General features: G+C 47.5%; 2 protein-coding genes across 2 annotated transcripts; one reads left to right on the top strand and one right to left on the bottom strand.

Moving 5' to 3' along the window:
* Positions 1–6,282: 6,282 nt before the first annotated feature.
* LOC144366017 (sperm motility kinase 2B-like) lies at positions 6,283–8,122 on the bottom strand. Its single transcript, XM_078019029.1, has 2 exons — positions 7,915–8,122; positions 6,283–7,808 (listed from the first exon to the last, which is right to left on the bottom strand). The coding sequence occupies exons 1-2, from the start codon at positions 8,120–8,122 to the stop codon at positions 6,283–6,285; spliced, it is 1,734 nt and encodes a 577-aa protein (XP_077875155.1).
* Positions 8,123–10,727: 2,605 nt separating this feature from the next.
* On the top strand, positions 10,728–12,531 carry LOC144366016 (sperm motility kinase 2B-like). Its single transcript, XM_078019028.1, has 2 exons — positions 10,728–10,887; positions 11,006–12,531. Exons 1-2 carry the CDS (start codon positions 10,728–10,730, stop codon positions 12,529–12,531), a joined length of 1,686 nt encoding a protein of 561 aa, XP_077875154.1.
* Positions 12,532–15,977: the final 3,446 nt, after the last annotated feature.

The raw sequence follows: 15,977 nt of genomic DNA, 5'->3' as shown, positions 1-15,977 counted from the left end.
AAGATTCCTATAGCACAATAATTAAAATAAAGAATCAATAAATGGGCTGCATTCAAACTAAAAATCTTCTTCTCAGCAAAAGAAACAATCAGTGAGGTGAATAGAGAGCCTACATTTTGGGAGCGAAGTATTACCACATGCACATCAGATAGAGCACTAATCTCTAGGATATATAAAGAACTCAAAAATGTTAACAAAAACAAAAAAACACAAATAACTCAATCAATAAATGGGCCAAAGAAATGAAGAGTCACTTGTCAGAAGAAGATACACAATTAATCAACAAATATATGAAAAAATGTTCAACATCTCTAGCAATTAGAGAAATGAAAATCAAAACTATTCTAAGATTTCATCTCACTCCAGTCAGAATGGCAGCTATGGATACAAACAACAATAAGCATTGGTGAGGGTGTGTGTGGGGGGGAAAGGCACACTCATACATTGCAGTGTGACTACAAATTGATGCAGCCAATATGGAAAGCAGTATGGAGATTCCTTGGAAAACTGGGAATGGAACCACCATTTAACCCAGTTATCCCACTCCTTGGTCTATACCCAAAGGACTTAAGAACAGAATACTACACGGACACAACCAATGTTTATAGCAGCACAATTCACAATAGCTAAACTGTGGAACCACCCTAGGTGCCCTTCAGTTGATGAATGGATAGCAAAAATGTTATATATATATATATATATACACACACACACACACAGTGGAATATTATTCAGCATTAAAAGGGAATAAAATCATGGCATTTACCTGCAAATGGATGGAATTGGATAATATAATGCTAAGTGAAGCTAGCCAACCCCAGAAAACTAAATGCTGAATGTTTTCTCTGATATAAGGCTGCTGATTCATGATGGTGTTTGTGTGGGGAGCATGGGTGGGTTAGAGTAACTCTAGATATAGCAATGGGGAGGGAGGGGAAGAGAGGGGATAAGGGAGTAGAAAATATGGTAGAATGAGATGGTCATCATTACCCTAAGTACATATATGAAGATACAAATCGTGTGACTCTACTTTGTGTTCAACCAGAGATAAAAAAAATTGTGCTCTATATATGTAATATGAATCATAATGCATTCTGTTGTCATAACAAATTAGAATAAAAAAGAACACATTATTTCAAAGAACTGAGCAAATCATGAAAGAAACAGAAAATATTTCATTTATTCCTCCTACAAATATTCATTGTGATCTACAATGTTCTAGATGCCTGGGGTTCTTCTATGACTGAAACAGACAACATCTCTGGTTTTTTGGAATTATACACCATAACAAATATTTTGTTGGAAAATAAGCAAGTGAAGAAAATGGATCCCTGTGAAGAACTAAGGACTGCAGGGGGAGCTGAAGCTTGAAATACTCTCCACTGGGAATTGTAGAAATGCGATGCTCTGGTTTGCACATATATGGTATAAGGATGTTCCTCAAGGGCTCCTGGGTCAGAAGCTTGGTTCTCAGTGTCACAGTGTTAATAGGTGGTGGGTCTCCTGAGAGATAGGGTCCAAATATGAGGTTCTTAGGTCATTGGGGGCACTGTCTTGAGAGGCTGAAATTGTCCTTAGGACACTTCAGGTTGCCCCATTTCTTTGTATGTCTGCCTTCCTGTCTCACCACATAAATCCTAACTCTCACACACTCTGCCATTTTGATGTCATTTTCGAGATCTGATGAATTTGGGGGCAGACCTTTGCTAGAGATAGCACTATACTGTTTGGACTTTCAACCTCTAACTTATGGGATAAATGAATATTTTTTTATAAGGCATCCAGTATCAGATATTTCATTACAGCCATTAAAAACATACCTAGGCACACATATAGATTTCTCAATATACTCAGTATCATCTTGGATTGCCTTGTGAAAGGGATTTCTAGTGACTCTAAAAAAGAAAAAAAAAGGAGTACTACAGGAAAAAGAAATTTGGGAGCATATATGTGTATATTATCAGCATGAAATTTTGATTTTTAAAGAAATAATACACTGCTGAAAGCCCAGACAAAATCAATCTTCATAGCCTTTTTCCAAAGAAGAGTTTTCTAGTTAAGTTAAAAGTTTGTGCAAATGTCCTTAGGCAAGAATATGCAAGAAATATTTTATTTAATATAAAATGGCTGATATTGCCTTAGCAAAGTGTAGGTGTAGAAGTGGAGCTAGACAGGAATACAGGAAGGACACAGATCCTATGATAGCTCTTGGACTCTCGGGGGTGGGGGGAAGCTGAGGAAAATTAGTAAAATTTTGGAGATAGAACCAACAGGGTAACCTGAAAATTGGGAGGCAAAGTGTGAGAGAAAATCAAGAGTTAAGAATTCTGGACCATGTAAGTAAAATGCTGGAGATGGGAAAGGGTCAGGTGTGGGAAAAGAGAAGTGCAGGCGGGACTTCCAATGTCCAGTGCGTACGCAGGAATGATGTTTATTTGGTGGATATGTGAGTGTGAATTAAGGATAGAAGTCAAAATGGAGGAATAAATTTGAAACCTTGAATATTCAGAAACTGTTTAAAGCAGCCTAGTGTTGAAATTAATTTAAAAGCTGAACCATGTGCAGAATTATGAAGATATGAGGATAAACAAAGAGAAGTAAAGTGTCAGGAACTGAACCCAGGCTCAGGAGCTCACAGACAAGAAGAAAAGAAGCTGACGATGAAGACCCAAGAACCACAAATACAGTAAAAGGAAAATGAATTGAGGGAGACAACATGAAAACACTTTGAATTCCCAGTGTTTTTAGCAAATCAGAAAAACAGAATTGGAAACAAACTTTGAACCTGAATAAAATCCAACAGATGCTTGGAGAAAAGCATCTGTTGGGTTTTCATGTGCCCTACATGTCCCAGAAAAAGAAGGTAAAAGGAGGAAGATGGAGCTGCCATACACAGAGGGGTGGCCCTGCAACCAGCAGAGTGTGGAGAGCTGAAAAGGTCATCAGCCAGAGAAAGAACACAAGGAAGTTAGTGCTTCAACAAATAGTGGATGTAGAGGGAAAAAAGAGAAACATTGGTTAAAACACAAGCAAAGCACAGTGAGAGGGTGGGAGAGACTGAAGATGCAGTGCTGGGTTAACAGTGAAGAGGTTAAATGCTAGAAGAAAGGAATGATTGAAATGGTCAAAACCCCAAAAATCAAATGAAAAACTATGGATTTTCTTTAGTTAAAAAGAAACAAGTAACAAACAACAAAACAAAAGTCATCATTTGTGCCCAAGGCAAAGAATAGTTTTCAGTGGACTTAAGGCCAAGCAAAATGTCAGTGTGCTGTCATCGAAAAGAAGGTGGATCTCCTGAGAAAGAGAGAGCTCACAGGTGTGTGCATGTGTGTGTGTGTGTGTGTGTGTGTGTGTGTGTATGTAGGGGGAGGGGAAGAAAGAGGGAGGGAAAAAGGTGAAGAAGAAAGAGACAGAGAAAAATTTCTCAATTTTAAAGAATCAGATGAGAAATTAAAATATCAGAACCAATATACACATGAAATAAGGTCTAATGCAAAGAAAAATGGATTTTGGAAGGAGATGGAGGAAAAAAGTCACAATATGTTCAAATAATAATAAAATGAGAAGGAACCATTATATCTTTCTGAAAAATGAATAAAAAAGCAACATAAAAAGCTAAAGATTTAGAATAGACATGCAGGAAAACTTTAAAATAACAACAACAACATTTGAACATGTGTAAGATTAATTGACGAGTACTCAAGTGACAAAGGACACTTCATCCCAGCACCACTGCCAGAACACTATTTGAAATCTTCCAGCAGAATTTCTGAGCAGCCTATATGCAGATGCAAAGAAACTAGTTTTGTGTGTGACTCCCCCAAAATAAATTGGGTAGACAATTAAATATGGCCTACCACAAGAACTGCCACTAAACCCAGGTCCAAGCTGTAGGGGTGAAAAGTCCCTGTAGGCCATGCTACAGGGTCATCCAATTTCCCCAAATTCCATTTCCATCTTCTTTCTCTGATCTGTGATCAACCAGAAAGCCATATGCTTGAATTTTCTTTTAGCTTCCAATTTTATTTTACCTCATGTCATCTCCATTACAGTTTAATGTTAATCTAGACCCCACTGAAGCGTCCATTCTTAGTACTCAGAAAAAAAAAAATATCCAGAGAGCAAAGGCACCCACAGGCAACCACCAAATGTTCTAATGAAACTAGAGTCTGAAGCGTCACTACCAAAAGCTTCCTGTACTTATGGACAAAAAACTCAGCCATCTACATACACCTACTGTTTGAGATTTTCCCACAATGCTTTGTTGTGAGGTCAGAGCTAGAAATGGCTCAGTCATGCCTGGACATAGCCCCAGTGGTCCGCTCTCCCTGGGGCCCCAGAACATTTTCCATTTTCAGAATAAGAATAGAAAAGGACTCAAGAAGTTATTTGCTTCAGTGGAGTATAGAGACTGATATTCACTTGTTTAGAAATTACCATTTCTAAGTGGTAGCCCACTTGCCTAGCATGCATGAGGCACTGGGTTTGATTCTCAGCACCATGTAAAAATAAAGGTATTGGGTCCCCTAAAACTAAAAATAAATATTAAAAAAAGAAATTGTTATTTGTGTACTAGTTCAAAGGACTTGTCATTTCAAGTCTCAAAATTTCTACTTATTTTGGGCTTTGGAAGACCCTACCTACCTGCACTCAAGGAATTCAATTCCTTTTTTTCAAAGAATTATCAAAAGTATGGTAACACCTCACCAAACTTATGATGGTACAATGGAATGCTCTTCACTGAGAAAATGTACAGCACAGTTTTCAAAACTATGGGTTGAGAGTAAAGAGACATCATCATTTCCACTAGGGTCCTCATAGATTTCTCCTTAGAAGCTCTGGAATGCAAAAAACAGTGGGTTGGTAGATTCAAAGTGATAAAGGAAAAAACATGGAACCCCAGGCAAAAGTGTCCTTCCCAAAGGGGGAGTCATTCCAAATAAATGGGAGCCTTCATGCTGCTATAGCAAAATACTTCACTCTGGGTAATTTATTAGCAGTACTTAACTTCTCCAGGCCTGTAGACTGAATGCAACACCCACCATAAAACCAGGGGAGCTCAGCATTTACTCACATTTTGGGGGGCCAGATTCTGTCGGCCTGTGTGGTGAGGGTGGGTGGCCACTGAAGCCTCTGAGCTTGCAGATGGACTCCCTGCATGATCCTCCTACTGGTAGTTCTGGGAGTCTGACCAGATTCCTCTGCCAGACAAAAGACATGGCTCACATCTGATTATTAAGTTCAGTGAGGCATCTGAATGGCCCTAAATAATCCCTGAGCAGACCCAGTCTCTCCAGATGGGCACACATTGAGCTCCTGGTTAGGACTTCAAAACAAGGACTGTGAGGGACTAGGAGTTGGCCCATCACACAGATGGGGCGGATTCCTCCCCAAACATCAGGCCACTGTGAGAAGATATGGGATCCCAGCCCTTATCTTCCAGAGGCCCTCGAGTCACTAAGGAAGTGACCAGGCATGCCATGGACCACTGGAGTCACCAAGAACGCGTCCCAATGGGGCAGTGACAGAGGACCCTGCCATGCCAGGTGGGCACACGCGTGCCTGGGTGCACCATCGCTTGCGTCTCTCCTTCCCGGCACTGGCAATGCTTTCCATGGTTCTCTTCACACCGTCCTCCTTTGTCCCTGCCCAGGACCCCTCAGGCAGGCCCACCCTGCCCGCTGTCCCATCTCCCTTCCCTGCACACAGTATCATGAAGACGATGCCATCGAACACTGGGGTCGCCCAGGCCTTCGCAGAGGTGATTTCTCCAACAGTTGCCACCCACCCTGTGGAGAATGCTCAGGTAGGGACTCCTCCTGGCCAAGGTCACCAAGGAAAAGTCATGTCTACACTGGCTCCAAGGGAGAGCCAGTGTAGAACAAATCTGTCTGAACCAGCTCACAGCAACCGAATGCTCCTTGATGGCTCAAGGCCAGTGAGTGGCCTGGGAGACGATGGCCGGTTGGACCCTGTGGGCCCTGCCCTCAGCCCGAGGACTCACCTTTCTTTTCATCAGCTACAATTTAATCTTTGGAACAAAATGTTAGGATCCAATTTGAAACCAATTTTATTAAGAAACAGCTGAAAAGAATGGGGGAGAGGAGAGAGGGGCAGGGTGGAGTGTCCCAGCAGGGCGAAGTGTCCCAGGCAGAACAGTCTCTGAGGTCTTCTGCAGGTGGGGGCAGAGGAGAGATGGCCGTCCGCTGGCGCTGTCTGTCTGTCTGGCTCTCCACTTCCTTGGAGGCAGGCCGTCTATGGGTGTGGCACGTCTCTTCTCTATGACATTGGAGCCACTTTATCGCTGACACGTGGCACACAGCAGCAGCACAGGGCTCGCACACACGCAGCGATCCTGCTCCTCACCCGTTTCCAGCCATTGGTGTGGCCAGGGCCTTGCCTCGGGGCTGTGTCCTGGGAGGAGGAGCTGCTGTGTGCCCTGGGCCACCAGACCAGGACCCTGGAGGGCTTGGGCCTGGGGAAGCCAGAGTCAGACTGGGAGCAGCTGCGGAGAGTGGGGGCCCCTGCAGGTGGGCAGCGCAGAGGAATGGCAGGCAGGCTGCCAGCCCTGATGCCCCTGTGCCCTGGCTGTTGGGCGTCCTCGGGCAGCGGGTTCTCAGAGCGCAAGGGGGAGGTGCGCAGGGCAGGCTGGCTGGCGCTCCTCTGTGGGAGGACAGGGACATGGGAGAGATTCTCGGGGCGCTGGCGAGGCCTAAGCCACTGAGGCACAGGCTGCCCCTGGAAGGCGCTCCCTACCCCCTGGCCTTGCTGGTGCTTCAGGATGAGGTACGTCGCCATCACCGCATCAAACTTCCTCTTGGCCAGAGACACCCAGGTTTGGTAGGGATCAAAACCCATGTCGAACAGCATGGTCAGGATGGCGGGGTCTGGGCGTGTGGGGAGGGCCTGGCTAGAAGGATGGGGTGCACACGGCTCACCCTGCCGCAGCCATGGGTGCTGCAGGATCTGCTTCACTGTGGGTCGCTTCTTGGGTTTCAAGACCAGGATCTGGCGGATGAGCCTTCCTGCTTTGACGGGAACAGAGCTGGGCACCTGGAACCTTGCCAGAAGGATCCTCATCAGCATCTCCTGAGGGCTGTCCCCCCTGAACGGGAGGCTCCCCGTCAACATAAAATAGAGAGTGACGCCCAGGCTCCAGATGTCCGCTGAGGGGCCCTCATACTCTTGCTCCAGGACAATTTCTGGGGCGATGTAAGCCAGAGTACCCCATAAGTCATTCAGCTTCTGGCCGGCCGTGAACCTGGTGCTGAGGCCGAAGTCAATGAGTTTCACGTGTCCTCTGGCATCCAGCATGATGTTCGCTGGCTTCAGGTCTCTGTGCATGATGCCCTTGTCATGGCAGTGGCCCAGGGCACACACGATCTGCCTGAAGAGTCTGCGGGCCTCCTCCTGCGGCATGCCACCACGTGGGATGCGCTCAAGTAGCTGTCCCCCACCTGCATGCTCCATCACCATGTACAGGTTTTCCCTGGTCCTGATCACCTGGAAGAGCTGGATCACGTTGGGGTGCTCCAGGCTCTCCAACATTAGAGGTTCGGAGAGGTCCGACATGTCCTCTGTCTCCGTCTTCAGGACTTTCACTGCCACCTCTGCCCCCGTGAGGCGATGGCGGGCCAGGTGGACCTGGCCAAACTCGCCATGCCCAATGGCCCTCAGGACCTCATACTGGTCCAGGAAGCCTGGCTCCTGGCAGGAGCCCGGCCCCAGCAACGCTACTCTAGACTGACTACTCTTGCTAACCATGGACATCCTGAACAGGAACACCCACCCACTAAGGATGCTAGCTGAAAAAAAAATAACAAACCAAAACAACAAATCCAAATCAAAAACCAAAACCAGACAAAACAAAAAAACCCAAATCAAAAAACAAAACCAGACAAAACAAAAAACCCAAATCAAAAAACCAATATCCACAGACCACAACCACCAACCGCCAACCACCAAACGCACTAACTACCTGGGAGTCCGACAGGTCACCACCAAGAGCTTCCTGTACTTGTGGACAAAGCCCAGCCTCAGCCACCCCCTTATATACTGGCTGCTTGAGATTCCTCACAATGGCCCCTTGTGAGGTCAGAGGTAGAAATGGCCCCGTCATGGCTGGACACAGCCCCAGTGGTCCTCTCCCTCTGGGGCCTTCAGAACTTTTTCCATTTTCAGAATAAGAATAGAAAAGGACTCTAGATGTGTTTTGCTTCAGTGGGGTGTGGAGACTGACGTTTGCTTGTTTAGAAGTCAACATTTGTACACTAGCGCAATGGACTTGTCACTTCAAGTCTCCACATTTCTACTATCTTTGGGCTTTGGAAGACCTTGTCCTATCTGCACTCAGGGCATTCAATTCCTCTCTCTTCGTAGAATTACCATCAAAAGTGTGGTAGCCCCTCATCCACCTTGTGATACCACCACAGAGTGCTCTGTCCCCCGAGATGCTGGAGCGCTCAGTCTTCACACCTATGGGGTTGGGAGGGAGGAAGGCGTCCTCATCCTTTCCCCAGATGGTCCTCATAAGACCTCCTCTTAGAAGCCCTGGAATGCAAGAGACTTGATAGATTCAAAGTAAGAAAGGACAAAATGTGGAAGCCAAAAGTCCTAAAACAGGCTAAAGTGTCCTTCCCAAAGAGGGAAGAAATGGAGGCGTTCCTGAGGCCTGGGATCCCTCATGCTGCTGGAGCAAAATACCTTAGACTGGGCAATTCATGAACAGGACTTACTTCTGCTGGTTCTGTAGACTGGCAAGTTCAAGAACAAAGCACTTTGTTGATGACTCCACACATGATGGGAGGGGCAGAGGATTTCACTGGATCCCTCAATCACCTTTCTTTTACTTTTTTTATGAGAGGCATCCTGCTGATTTCACCCAGGACCTCACACATGTCAGGAAACTGTACCACTGAGGTACATGCCTAGCTCCCCAGAAGAGCAAAGGTTTTGCACTCTGGAGAAAACAAACCTGGAGGTCTCACATTGTTCACTATGACTCCTGGTTTGTCTATTAGAAAATCTTCAGTGCTCAAACTTTGCCAAAGTGAACATGGCCAAGTGAGTCCTCTGGGCTTCACAGTCATGTCAATCTGTGTATGGTCGGGGTGGCCTGATGGGGGACATGCCTCCTGGAGGTCACGCAGCACGTCCCTGGGTGTAAAGGCAGGAGGAGGGAGTGTTTTGAGAAGCTAACACAGGACTTATGACTTCCACGAGCAATCTGGACTTCAGCTGCCTCAAAAACATCACAGCTGCAGTTACACTGAGCAGCTATGGCCCAGGGACACAATGTACCTGCCAGGAAGGTGCCACAGAGGAGGCTGTGGCTCTGTGAGAGGGAAGATAGATCAGGCGAGGACAGTGAGACAGAGATGGAATCATTCATTCAAGGAGGGCAGGCCTGAGGTACTCGCACTGGGAAGGAGGCCTTGAAAAGCGTTCCCAGGGCCAGCAGTGCCAGGAGGAAAGGAAAGAGCCACACTCCTTCCATCCAGCCTGTGCCACCCACACCAGGGCCATCTCTGTTACCAGAAAGCAGAGAATCAGCTGAGAGAGAAAGGGACTCTGTGGAGAGAAAGCACCTGCGCAGCTTGGGTCCTACCTAGAGCAGAGCTGGGGCACAGGCAGATGGGCAAGGAGGGTGGTAGGGAGGGAAGGACTCTCTGGCTCCTGAGGCCTGGCAAGTGGGAGTCCACGTCATGCTCCCAGAGCAGAAGCAATTATTTTTAAAAGCAGTTTTTTTTTTTTTGGTAGCCATAGTCATGGTTAAAGATGCAAATGTTGTGCAGGTGCCCCCAGCACTGTCCCTCAGCTTCACAATCTGCTTCTCTCTCCAGGTTGTCCACTGCACATAGAGACATAAATCCTGACACACTCCTACCTGAGGACAAGTAGCACACAGTCGGTGCCTAGCTTGGCACCTTGTTTTGACACTTTATCATTTATTTATATCCGTCAGGATTTTTTCTCCAGATTATTGCCCAGAATTTATAAAGAAAGGTGATTGAGGGATCCAGTGAAATCCTCTGCCCCTCCCATCATGTGTGGAGTCATCAACAAAGTGCTTTGTTCTTGAACTTGCCAGTCTACAGAACCAGCAGAAGTAAGTCCTGTTCATAAATTGCCCAGTCTAAGGTATTTTGCTCCAGCAGCATGAGGGATCCCAGGCCTCAGGAACGCCTCCATTTCTTCCCTATTTGGGAAGGACACTTTAGCCTGTTTTAGGACTTTTGGCTTCCACGTTTTGTCCTTTCTTACTTTGAATCTATCAAGTCTCTTGCATTCCAGGGCTTCTAAGAGGAGGTCTTATGAGGACCATCTGGGGAAAGGATGAGGACGCCTTCCCCCCTCCCAACCCCATAGGTGTGAAGACCCAGCGCTCCAGCGTCTCGGGGGACAGAGCACTCTGTGGTGGTATCACAAGGTGGATGAGGGGCTACCACACTTTTGATGGTAATTCTACGAAAAGAGAGGAATTGAATGCCCTGAGTGCAGATAGGACAAGGTCTTCCAAAGCCCAAAGTCAGTAGAAATGTGGAGACTTGAAGTGACAAGTCTATTGCGCTAGTGTACAAATGTTGACTTCTAAACAAGCAAACATCAGTCTCCACACCCTACTGAAGGGAAAAACATCTGGAGTCCATTTCTGTTCTTATTCTGAAAATGGAAAAAGTTCTGGAGGCCCCAGAGGGAGAGGACCACTGGGGCTGTGTCCAGCCATGACGGGGCCATTTCTACCTCTGACCTCACAAGGGGCCATTGTGAGGAATCTCAAGCAGCCGGTATATAAGGGGGCGGCTGAGGCTGGGCTTTGTCCACTAGTACAGGAAGCTCTTGGTGGTGACCTGTCGGACTCCCAGGTAGTTAGTGCGTTTGGTGGTTGGCGGTTGGTGGTTGTGGTCTGTGGATATTGGTTTTTTGATTTGGGTTTTTTGTTTTGTCTGGTTTTGGTTTTTGATTTGGATTTGTTGTTTTGGTTTGTTATTTTTTTTTTCAGCTAGCATCCTTAGTGGGTGGGTGTTCCTGCTCAGGATGTCCATGGTTAGCAAGAGTAGTCAGTCTAGAGTAGCGTTGCTGGGGCCGGGCTCCTGCCAGGAGCCAGGCTTCCTGGACCAGTATGAGGTCCTGAGGGCCATTGGGCATGGCGAGTTTGGCCAGGTCCACCTGGCCCGCCATCGCCTCACGGGGGCAGAGGTGGCAGTGAAAGTCCTGAAGACGGAGACAGAGGACATGTCGGACCTCTCCGAACCTCTAATGTTGGAGAGCCTGGAGCACCCCAACGTGATCCAGCTCTTCCAGGTGATCAGGACCAGGGAAAACCTGTACATGGTGATGGAGCATGCAGGTGGGGGACAGCTACTTGAGCGCATCCCACGTGGTGGCATGCCGCAGGAGGAGGCCCGCAGACTCTTCAGGCAGATCGTGTGTGCCCTGGGCCACTGCCATGACAAGGGCATCATGCACAGAGACCTGAAGCCAGCGAACATCATGCTGGATGCCAGAGGACACGTGAAACTCATTGACTTCGGCCTCAGCACCAGGTTCACGGCCGGCCAGAAGCTGAATGACTTATGGGGTACTCTGGCTTACATCGCCCCAGAAATTGTCCTGGAGCAAGAGTATGAGGGCCCCTCAGCGGACATCTGGAGCCTGGGCGTCACTCTCTATTTTATGTTGACGGGGAGCCTCCCGTTCAGGGGGGACAGCCCTCAGGAGATGCTGATGAGGATCCTTCTGGCAAGGTTCCAGGTGCCCAGCTCTGTTCCCGTCAAAGCAGGAAGGCTCATCCGCCAGATCCTGGTCTTGAAACCCAAGAAGCGACCCACAGTGAAGCAGATCCTGCAGCACCCATGGCTGCGGCAGGGTGAGCCGTGTGCACCCCATCCTTCTAGCCAGGCCCTCCCCACACGCCCAGACCCCGCCATCCTGACCATGCTGTTCGACATGGGTTTTGATCCCTACCAAACCTGGGTGTCTCTGGCCAAGAGGAAGTTTGATGCGGTGATGGCGACGTACCTCATCCTGAAGCACCAGCAAGGCCAGGGGGTAGGGAGCGCCTTCCAGGGGCAGCCTGTGCCTCAGTGGCTTAGGCCTCGCCAGCGCCCCGAGAATCTCTCCCATGTCCCTGTCCTCCCACAGAGGAGCGCCAGCCAGCCTGCCCTGCGCACCTCCCCCTTGCGCTCTGAGAACCCGCTGCCCGAGGACGCCCAACAGCCAGGGCACAGGGGCATCAGGGCTGGCAGCCTGCCTGCCATTCCTCTGCGCTGCCCACCTGCAGGGGCCCCCACTCTCCGCAGCTGCTCCCAGTCTGACTCTGGCTTCCCCAGGCCCAAGCCCTCCAGGGTCCTGGTCTGGTGGCCCAGGGCACACAGCAGCTCCTCCTCCCAGGACACAGCCCCGAGGCAAGGCCCTGGCCACACCAATGGCTGGAAACGGGTGAGGAGCAGGATCGCTGCGTGTGTGCGAGCCCTGTGCTGCTGCTGTGTGCCACGTGTCAGCGATAAAGTGGCTCCAATGTCATAGAGAAGAGACGTGCCACACCCATAGACGGCCTGCCTCCAAGGAAGTGGAGAGCCAGACAGACAGACAGCGCCAGCGGACGGCCATCTCTCCTCTGCCCCCACCTGCAGAAGACCTCAGAGACTGTTCTGCCTGGGACACTTCGCCCTGCTGGGACACTCCACCCTGCCCCTCTCTCCTCTCCCCCATTCTTTTCAGCTGTTTCTTAATAAAATTGGTTTCAAATTGGATCCTAACATTTTGTTCCAAAGATTAAATTGTAGCTGATGAAAAGAAAGGTGAGTCCTCGGGCTGAGGGCAGGGCCCACAGGGTCCAACCGGCCATCGTCTCCCAGGCCACTCACTGGCCTTGAGCCATCAAGGAGCATTCGGTTGCTGTGAGCTGGTTCAGACAGATTTGTTCTACACTGGCTCTCCCTTGGAGCCAGTGTAGACATGACTTTTCCTTGGTGACCTTGGCCAGGAGGAGTCCCTACCTGAGCATTCTCCACAGGGTGGGTGGCAACTGTTGGAGAAATCACCTCTGCGAAGGCCTGGGCGACCCCAGTGTTCGATGGCATCGTCTTCATGATACTGTGTGCAGGGAAGGGAGATGGGACAGCGGGCAGGGTGGGCCTGCCTGAGGGGTCCTGGGCAGGGACAAAGGAGGACGGTGTGAAGAGAACCATGGAAAGCATTGCCAGTGCCGGGAAGGAGAGACGCAAGCGATGGTGCACCCAGGCACGCGTGTGCCCACCTGGCATGGCAGGGTCCTCTGTCACTGCCCCATTGGGACGCGTTCTTGGTGACTCCAGTGGTCCATGGCATGCCTGGTCACTTCCTTAGTGACTCGAGGGCCTCTGGAAGATAAGGGCTGGGATCCCATATCTTCTCACAGTGGCCTGATGTTTGGGGAGGAATCCGCCCCATCTGTGTGATGGGCCAACTCCTAGTCCCTCACAGTCCTTGTTTTGAAGTCCTAACCAGGAGCTCAATGTGTGCCCATCTGGAGAGACCGGGTCTGCTCAGGGATTATTTAGGGCCATTCAGATGCCTCACTGAACTTAATAATCAGATGTGAGCCATGTCTTTTGTCTGGCAGAGGAATCTGGTCAGACTCCCAGAACTACCAGTAGGAGGATCATGCAGGGAGTCCATCTGCAAGCTCAGAGGCTTCAGTGGCCACCCACCCTCACCACACAGGCCGACAGAATCTGGCCCCCCAAAATGTGAGTAAATGCTGAGCTCCCCTGGTTTTATGGTGGGTGTTGCATTCAGTCTACAGGCCTGGAGAAGTTAAGTACTGCTAATAAATTACCCAGAGTGAAGTATTTTGCTATAGCAGCATGAAGGCTCCCATTTATTTGGAATGACTCCCCCTTTGGGAAGGACACTTTTGCCTGGGGTTCCATGTTTTTTCCTTTATCACTTTGAATCTACCAACCCACTGTTTTTTGCATTCCAGAGCTTCTAAGGAGAAATCTATGAGGACCCTAGTGGAAATGATGATGTCTCTTTACTCTCAACCCATAGTTTTGAAAACTGTGCTGTACATTTTCTCAGTGAAGAGCATTCCATTGTACCATCATAAGTTTGGTGAGGTGTTACCATACTTTTGATAATTCTTTGAAAAAAAGGAATTGAATTCCTTGAGTGCAGGTAGGTAGGGTCTTCCAAAGCCCAAAATAAGTAGAAATTTTGAGACTTGAAATGACAAGTCCTTTGAACTAGTACACAAATAACAATTTCTTTTTTTAATATTTATTTTTAGTTTTAGGGGACCCAATACCTTTATTTTTACATGGTGCTGAGAATCAAACCCAGTGCCTCATGCATGCTAGGCAAGTGGGCTACCACTTAGAAATGGTAATTTCTAAACAAGTGAATATCAGTCTCTATACTCCACTGAAGCAAATAACTTCTTGAGTCCTTTTCTATTCTTATTCTGAAAATGGAAAATGTTCTGGGGCCCCAGGGAGAGCGGACCACTGGGGCTATGTCCAGGCATGACTGAGCCATTTCTAGCTCTGACCTCACAACAAAGCATTGTGGGAAAATCTCAAACAGTAGGTGTATGTAGATGGCTGAGTTTTTTGTCCATAAGTACAGGAAGCTTTTGGTAGTGACGCTTCAGACTCTAGTTTCATTAGAACATTTGGTGGTTGCCTGTGGGTGCCTTTGCTCTCTGGATATTTTTTTTTTTCTGAGTACTAAGAATGGACGCTTCAGTGGGGTCTAGATTAACATTAAACTGTAATGGAGATGACATGAGGTAAAATAAAATTGGAAGCTAAAAGAAAATTCAAGCATATGGCTTTCTGGCTGATCACAGATCAGAGAAAGAAGATGGAAATGGAATTTGGGGAAATTGGATGACCCTGTAGCATGGCCCACAGGGACTTTTCACCCCTACAGCTTGGACCTGGGTTTAGTGGCAGTTCTTGTGGTAGGCCATATTTAATTGTCTACCCAATTTATTTTGGGGGAGTCACACACAAAACTAGTTTCTTTGCATCTGCATATAGGCTGCTCTGAAATTCTGCTGGAAGATTTCAAATAGTGTTCTGGCAGTGGTGCTGGGATGAAGTGCCCTTTGTCACTTGAGTACTCCTCAATTAATCTTAGACATGTTCAAATGTTGTTGTTGTTGTTGTTGTTTTAAAGTTTTCCTAAATCTTTAGCTTTTTATGTTGCTTTTTTTTCATTTTTCAGAATGATATAATGGTTCCAATGGTTCCTTCTCATTTTATTATTATTTGAACATATTGTGACTTTTTTCCTCCCTCTCCTTCCAAAATCCATTTTTCTTTACATTCTGTCTTCTCCTGCTTGCTCTAAGACCTTATTTCATGATTTTATTGGTTCTGATATTTTAATTTCTCATCTAATTCTTAAAATTGAGAAATTTCTCTGTCTCTTTCTTTTTCACCTTTTTTCCCTCCCTCTTTCTTCCCCTCCCCCTACACACACACACACACACACACACACACACACACACATGCACACACCTGTGAGCTCTCTCTTTCTCAGGAGATCCACCTTCTTTTCGATGACAGCACACTGACATTTTGCTTGGCCCTAAGTCCACTGAAAACAATTCTTTGCCTTCGGCACAAATAATGACTTTTGTTTTGTTGTTTGTTACTTGTTTATTTTTAACTAAAGAAAATCCATAGTTTTTCATTTGATTTTTGGGGTTTTGACTATTTCGATCATTCCTTTCTTCTAGCGTTTAACCTCTTCACTGTTAACCCAGCACTGCATCTTCAGTCTCTCCCACCCTCTCACTGTGCTTTGCTTGTGTTTTAACCAATGTTTCTCTTTTTTCCCTCTACATCCACTATTTGTTGAAGCACTAACTTCCTTGTGTTCTTTCTCTGGCTGATGACCTTTTCAGCTCTCCACACTCTGCTGGTTGCAGGGCCACCCCTCTGTGTATGGCAGCTCCGTCTTCCTCCTTTTATCTTCTT

This window comes from Ictidomys tridecemlineatus, chromosome 8, assembly GCF_052094955.1.
Source record: "Ictidomys tridecemlineatus isolate mIctTri1 chromosome 8, mIctTri1.hap1, whole genome shotgun sequence".
NCBI classification, from domain to species: Eukaryota; Metazoa; Chordata; class Mammalia; order Rodentia; family Sciuridae; genus Ictidomys; species Ictidomys tridecemlineatus.
The sequence above is the reverse complement of the archived record's forward strand: the minus strand, read 5'-3'. Positions and strand labels throughout refer to the sequence as shown.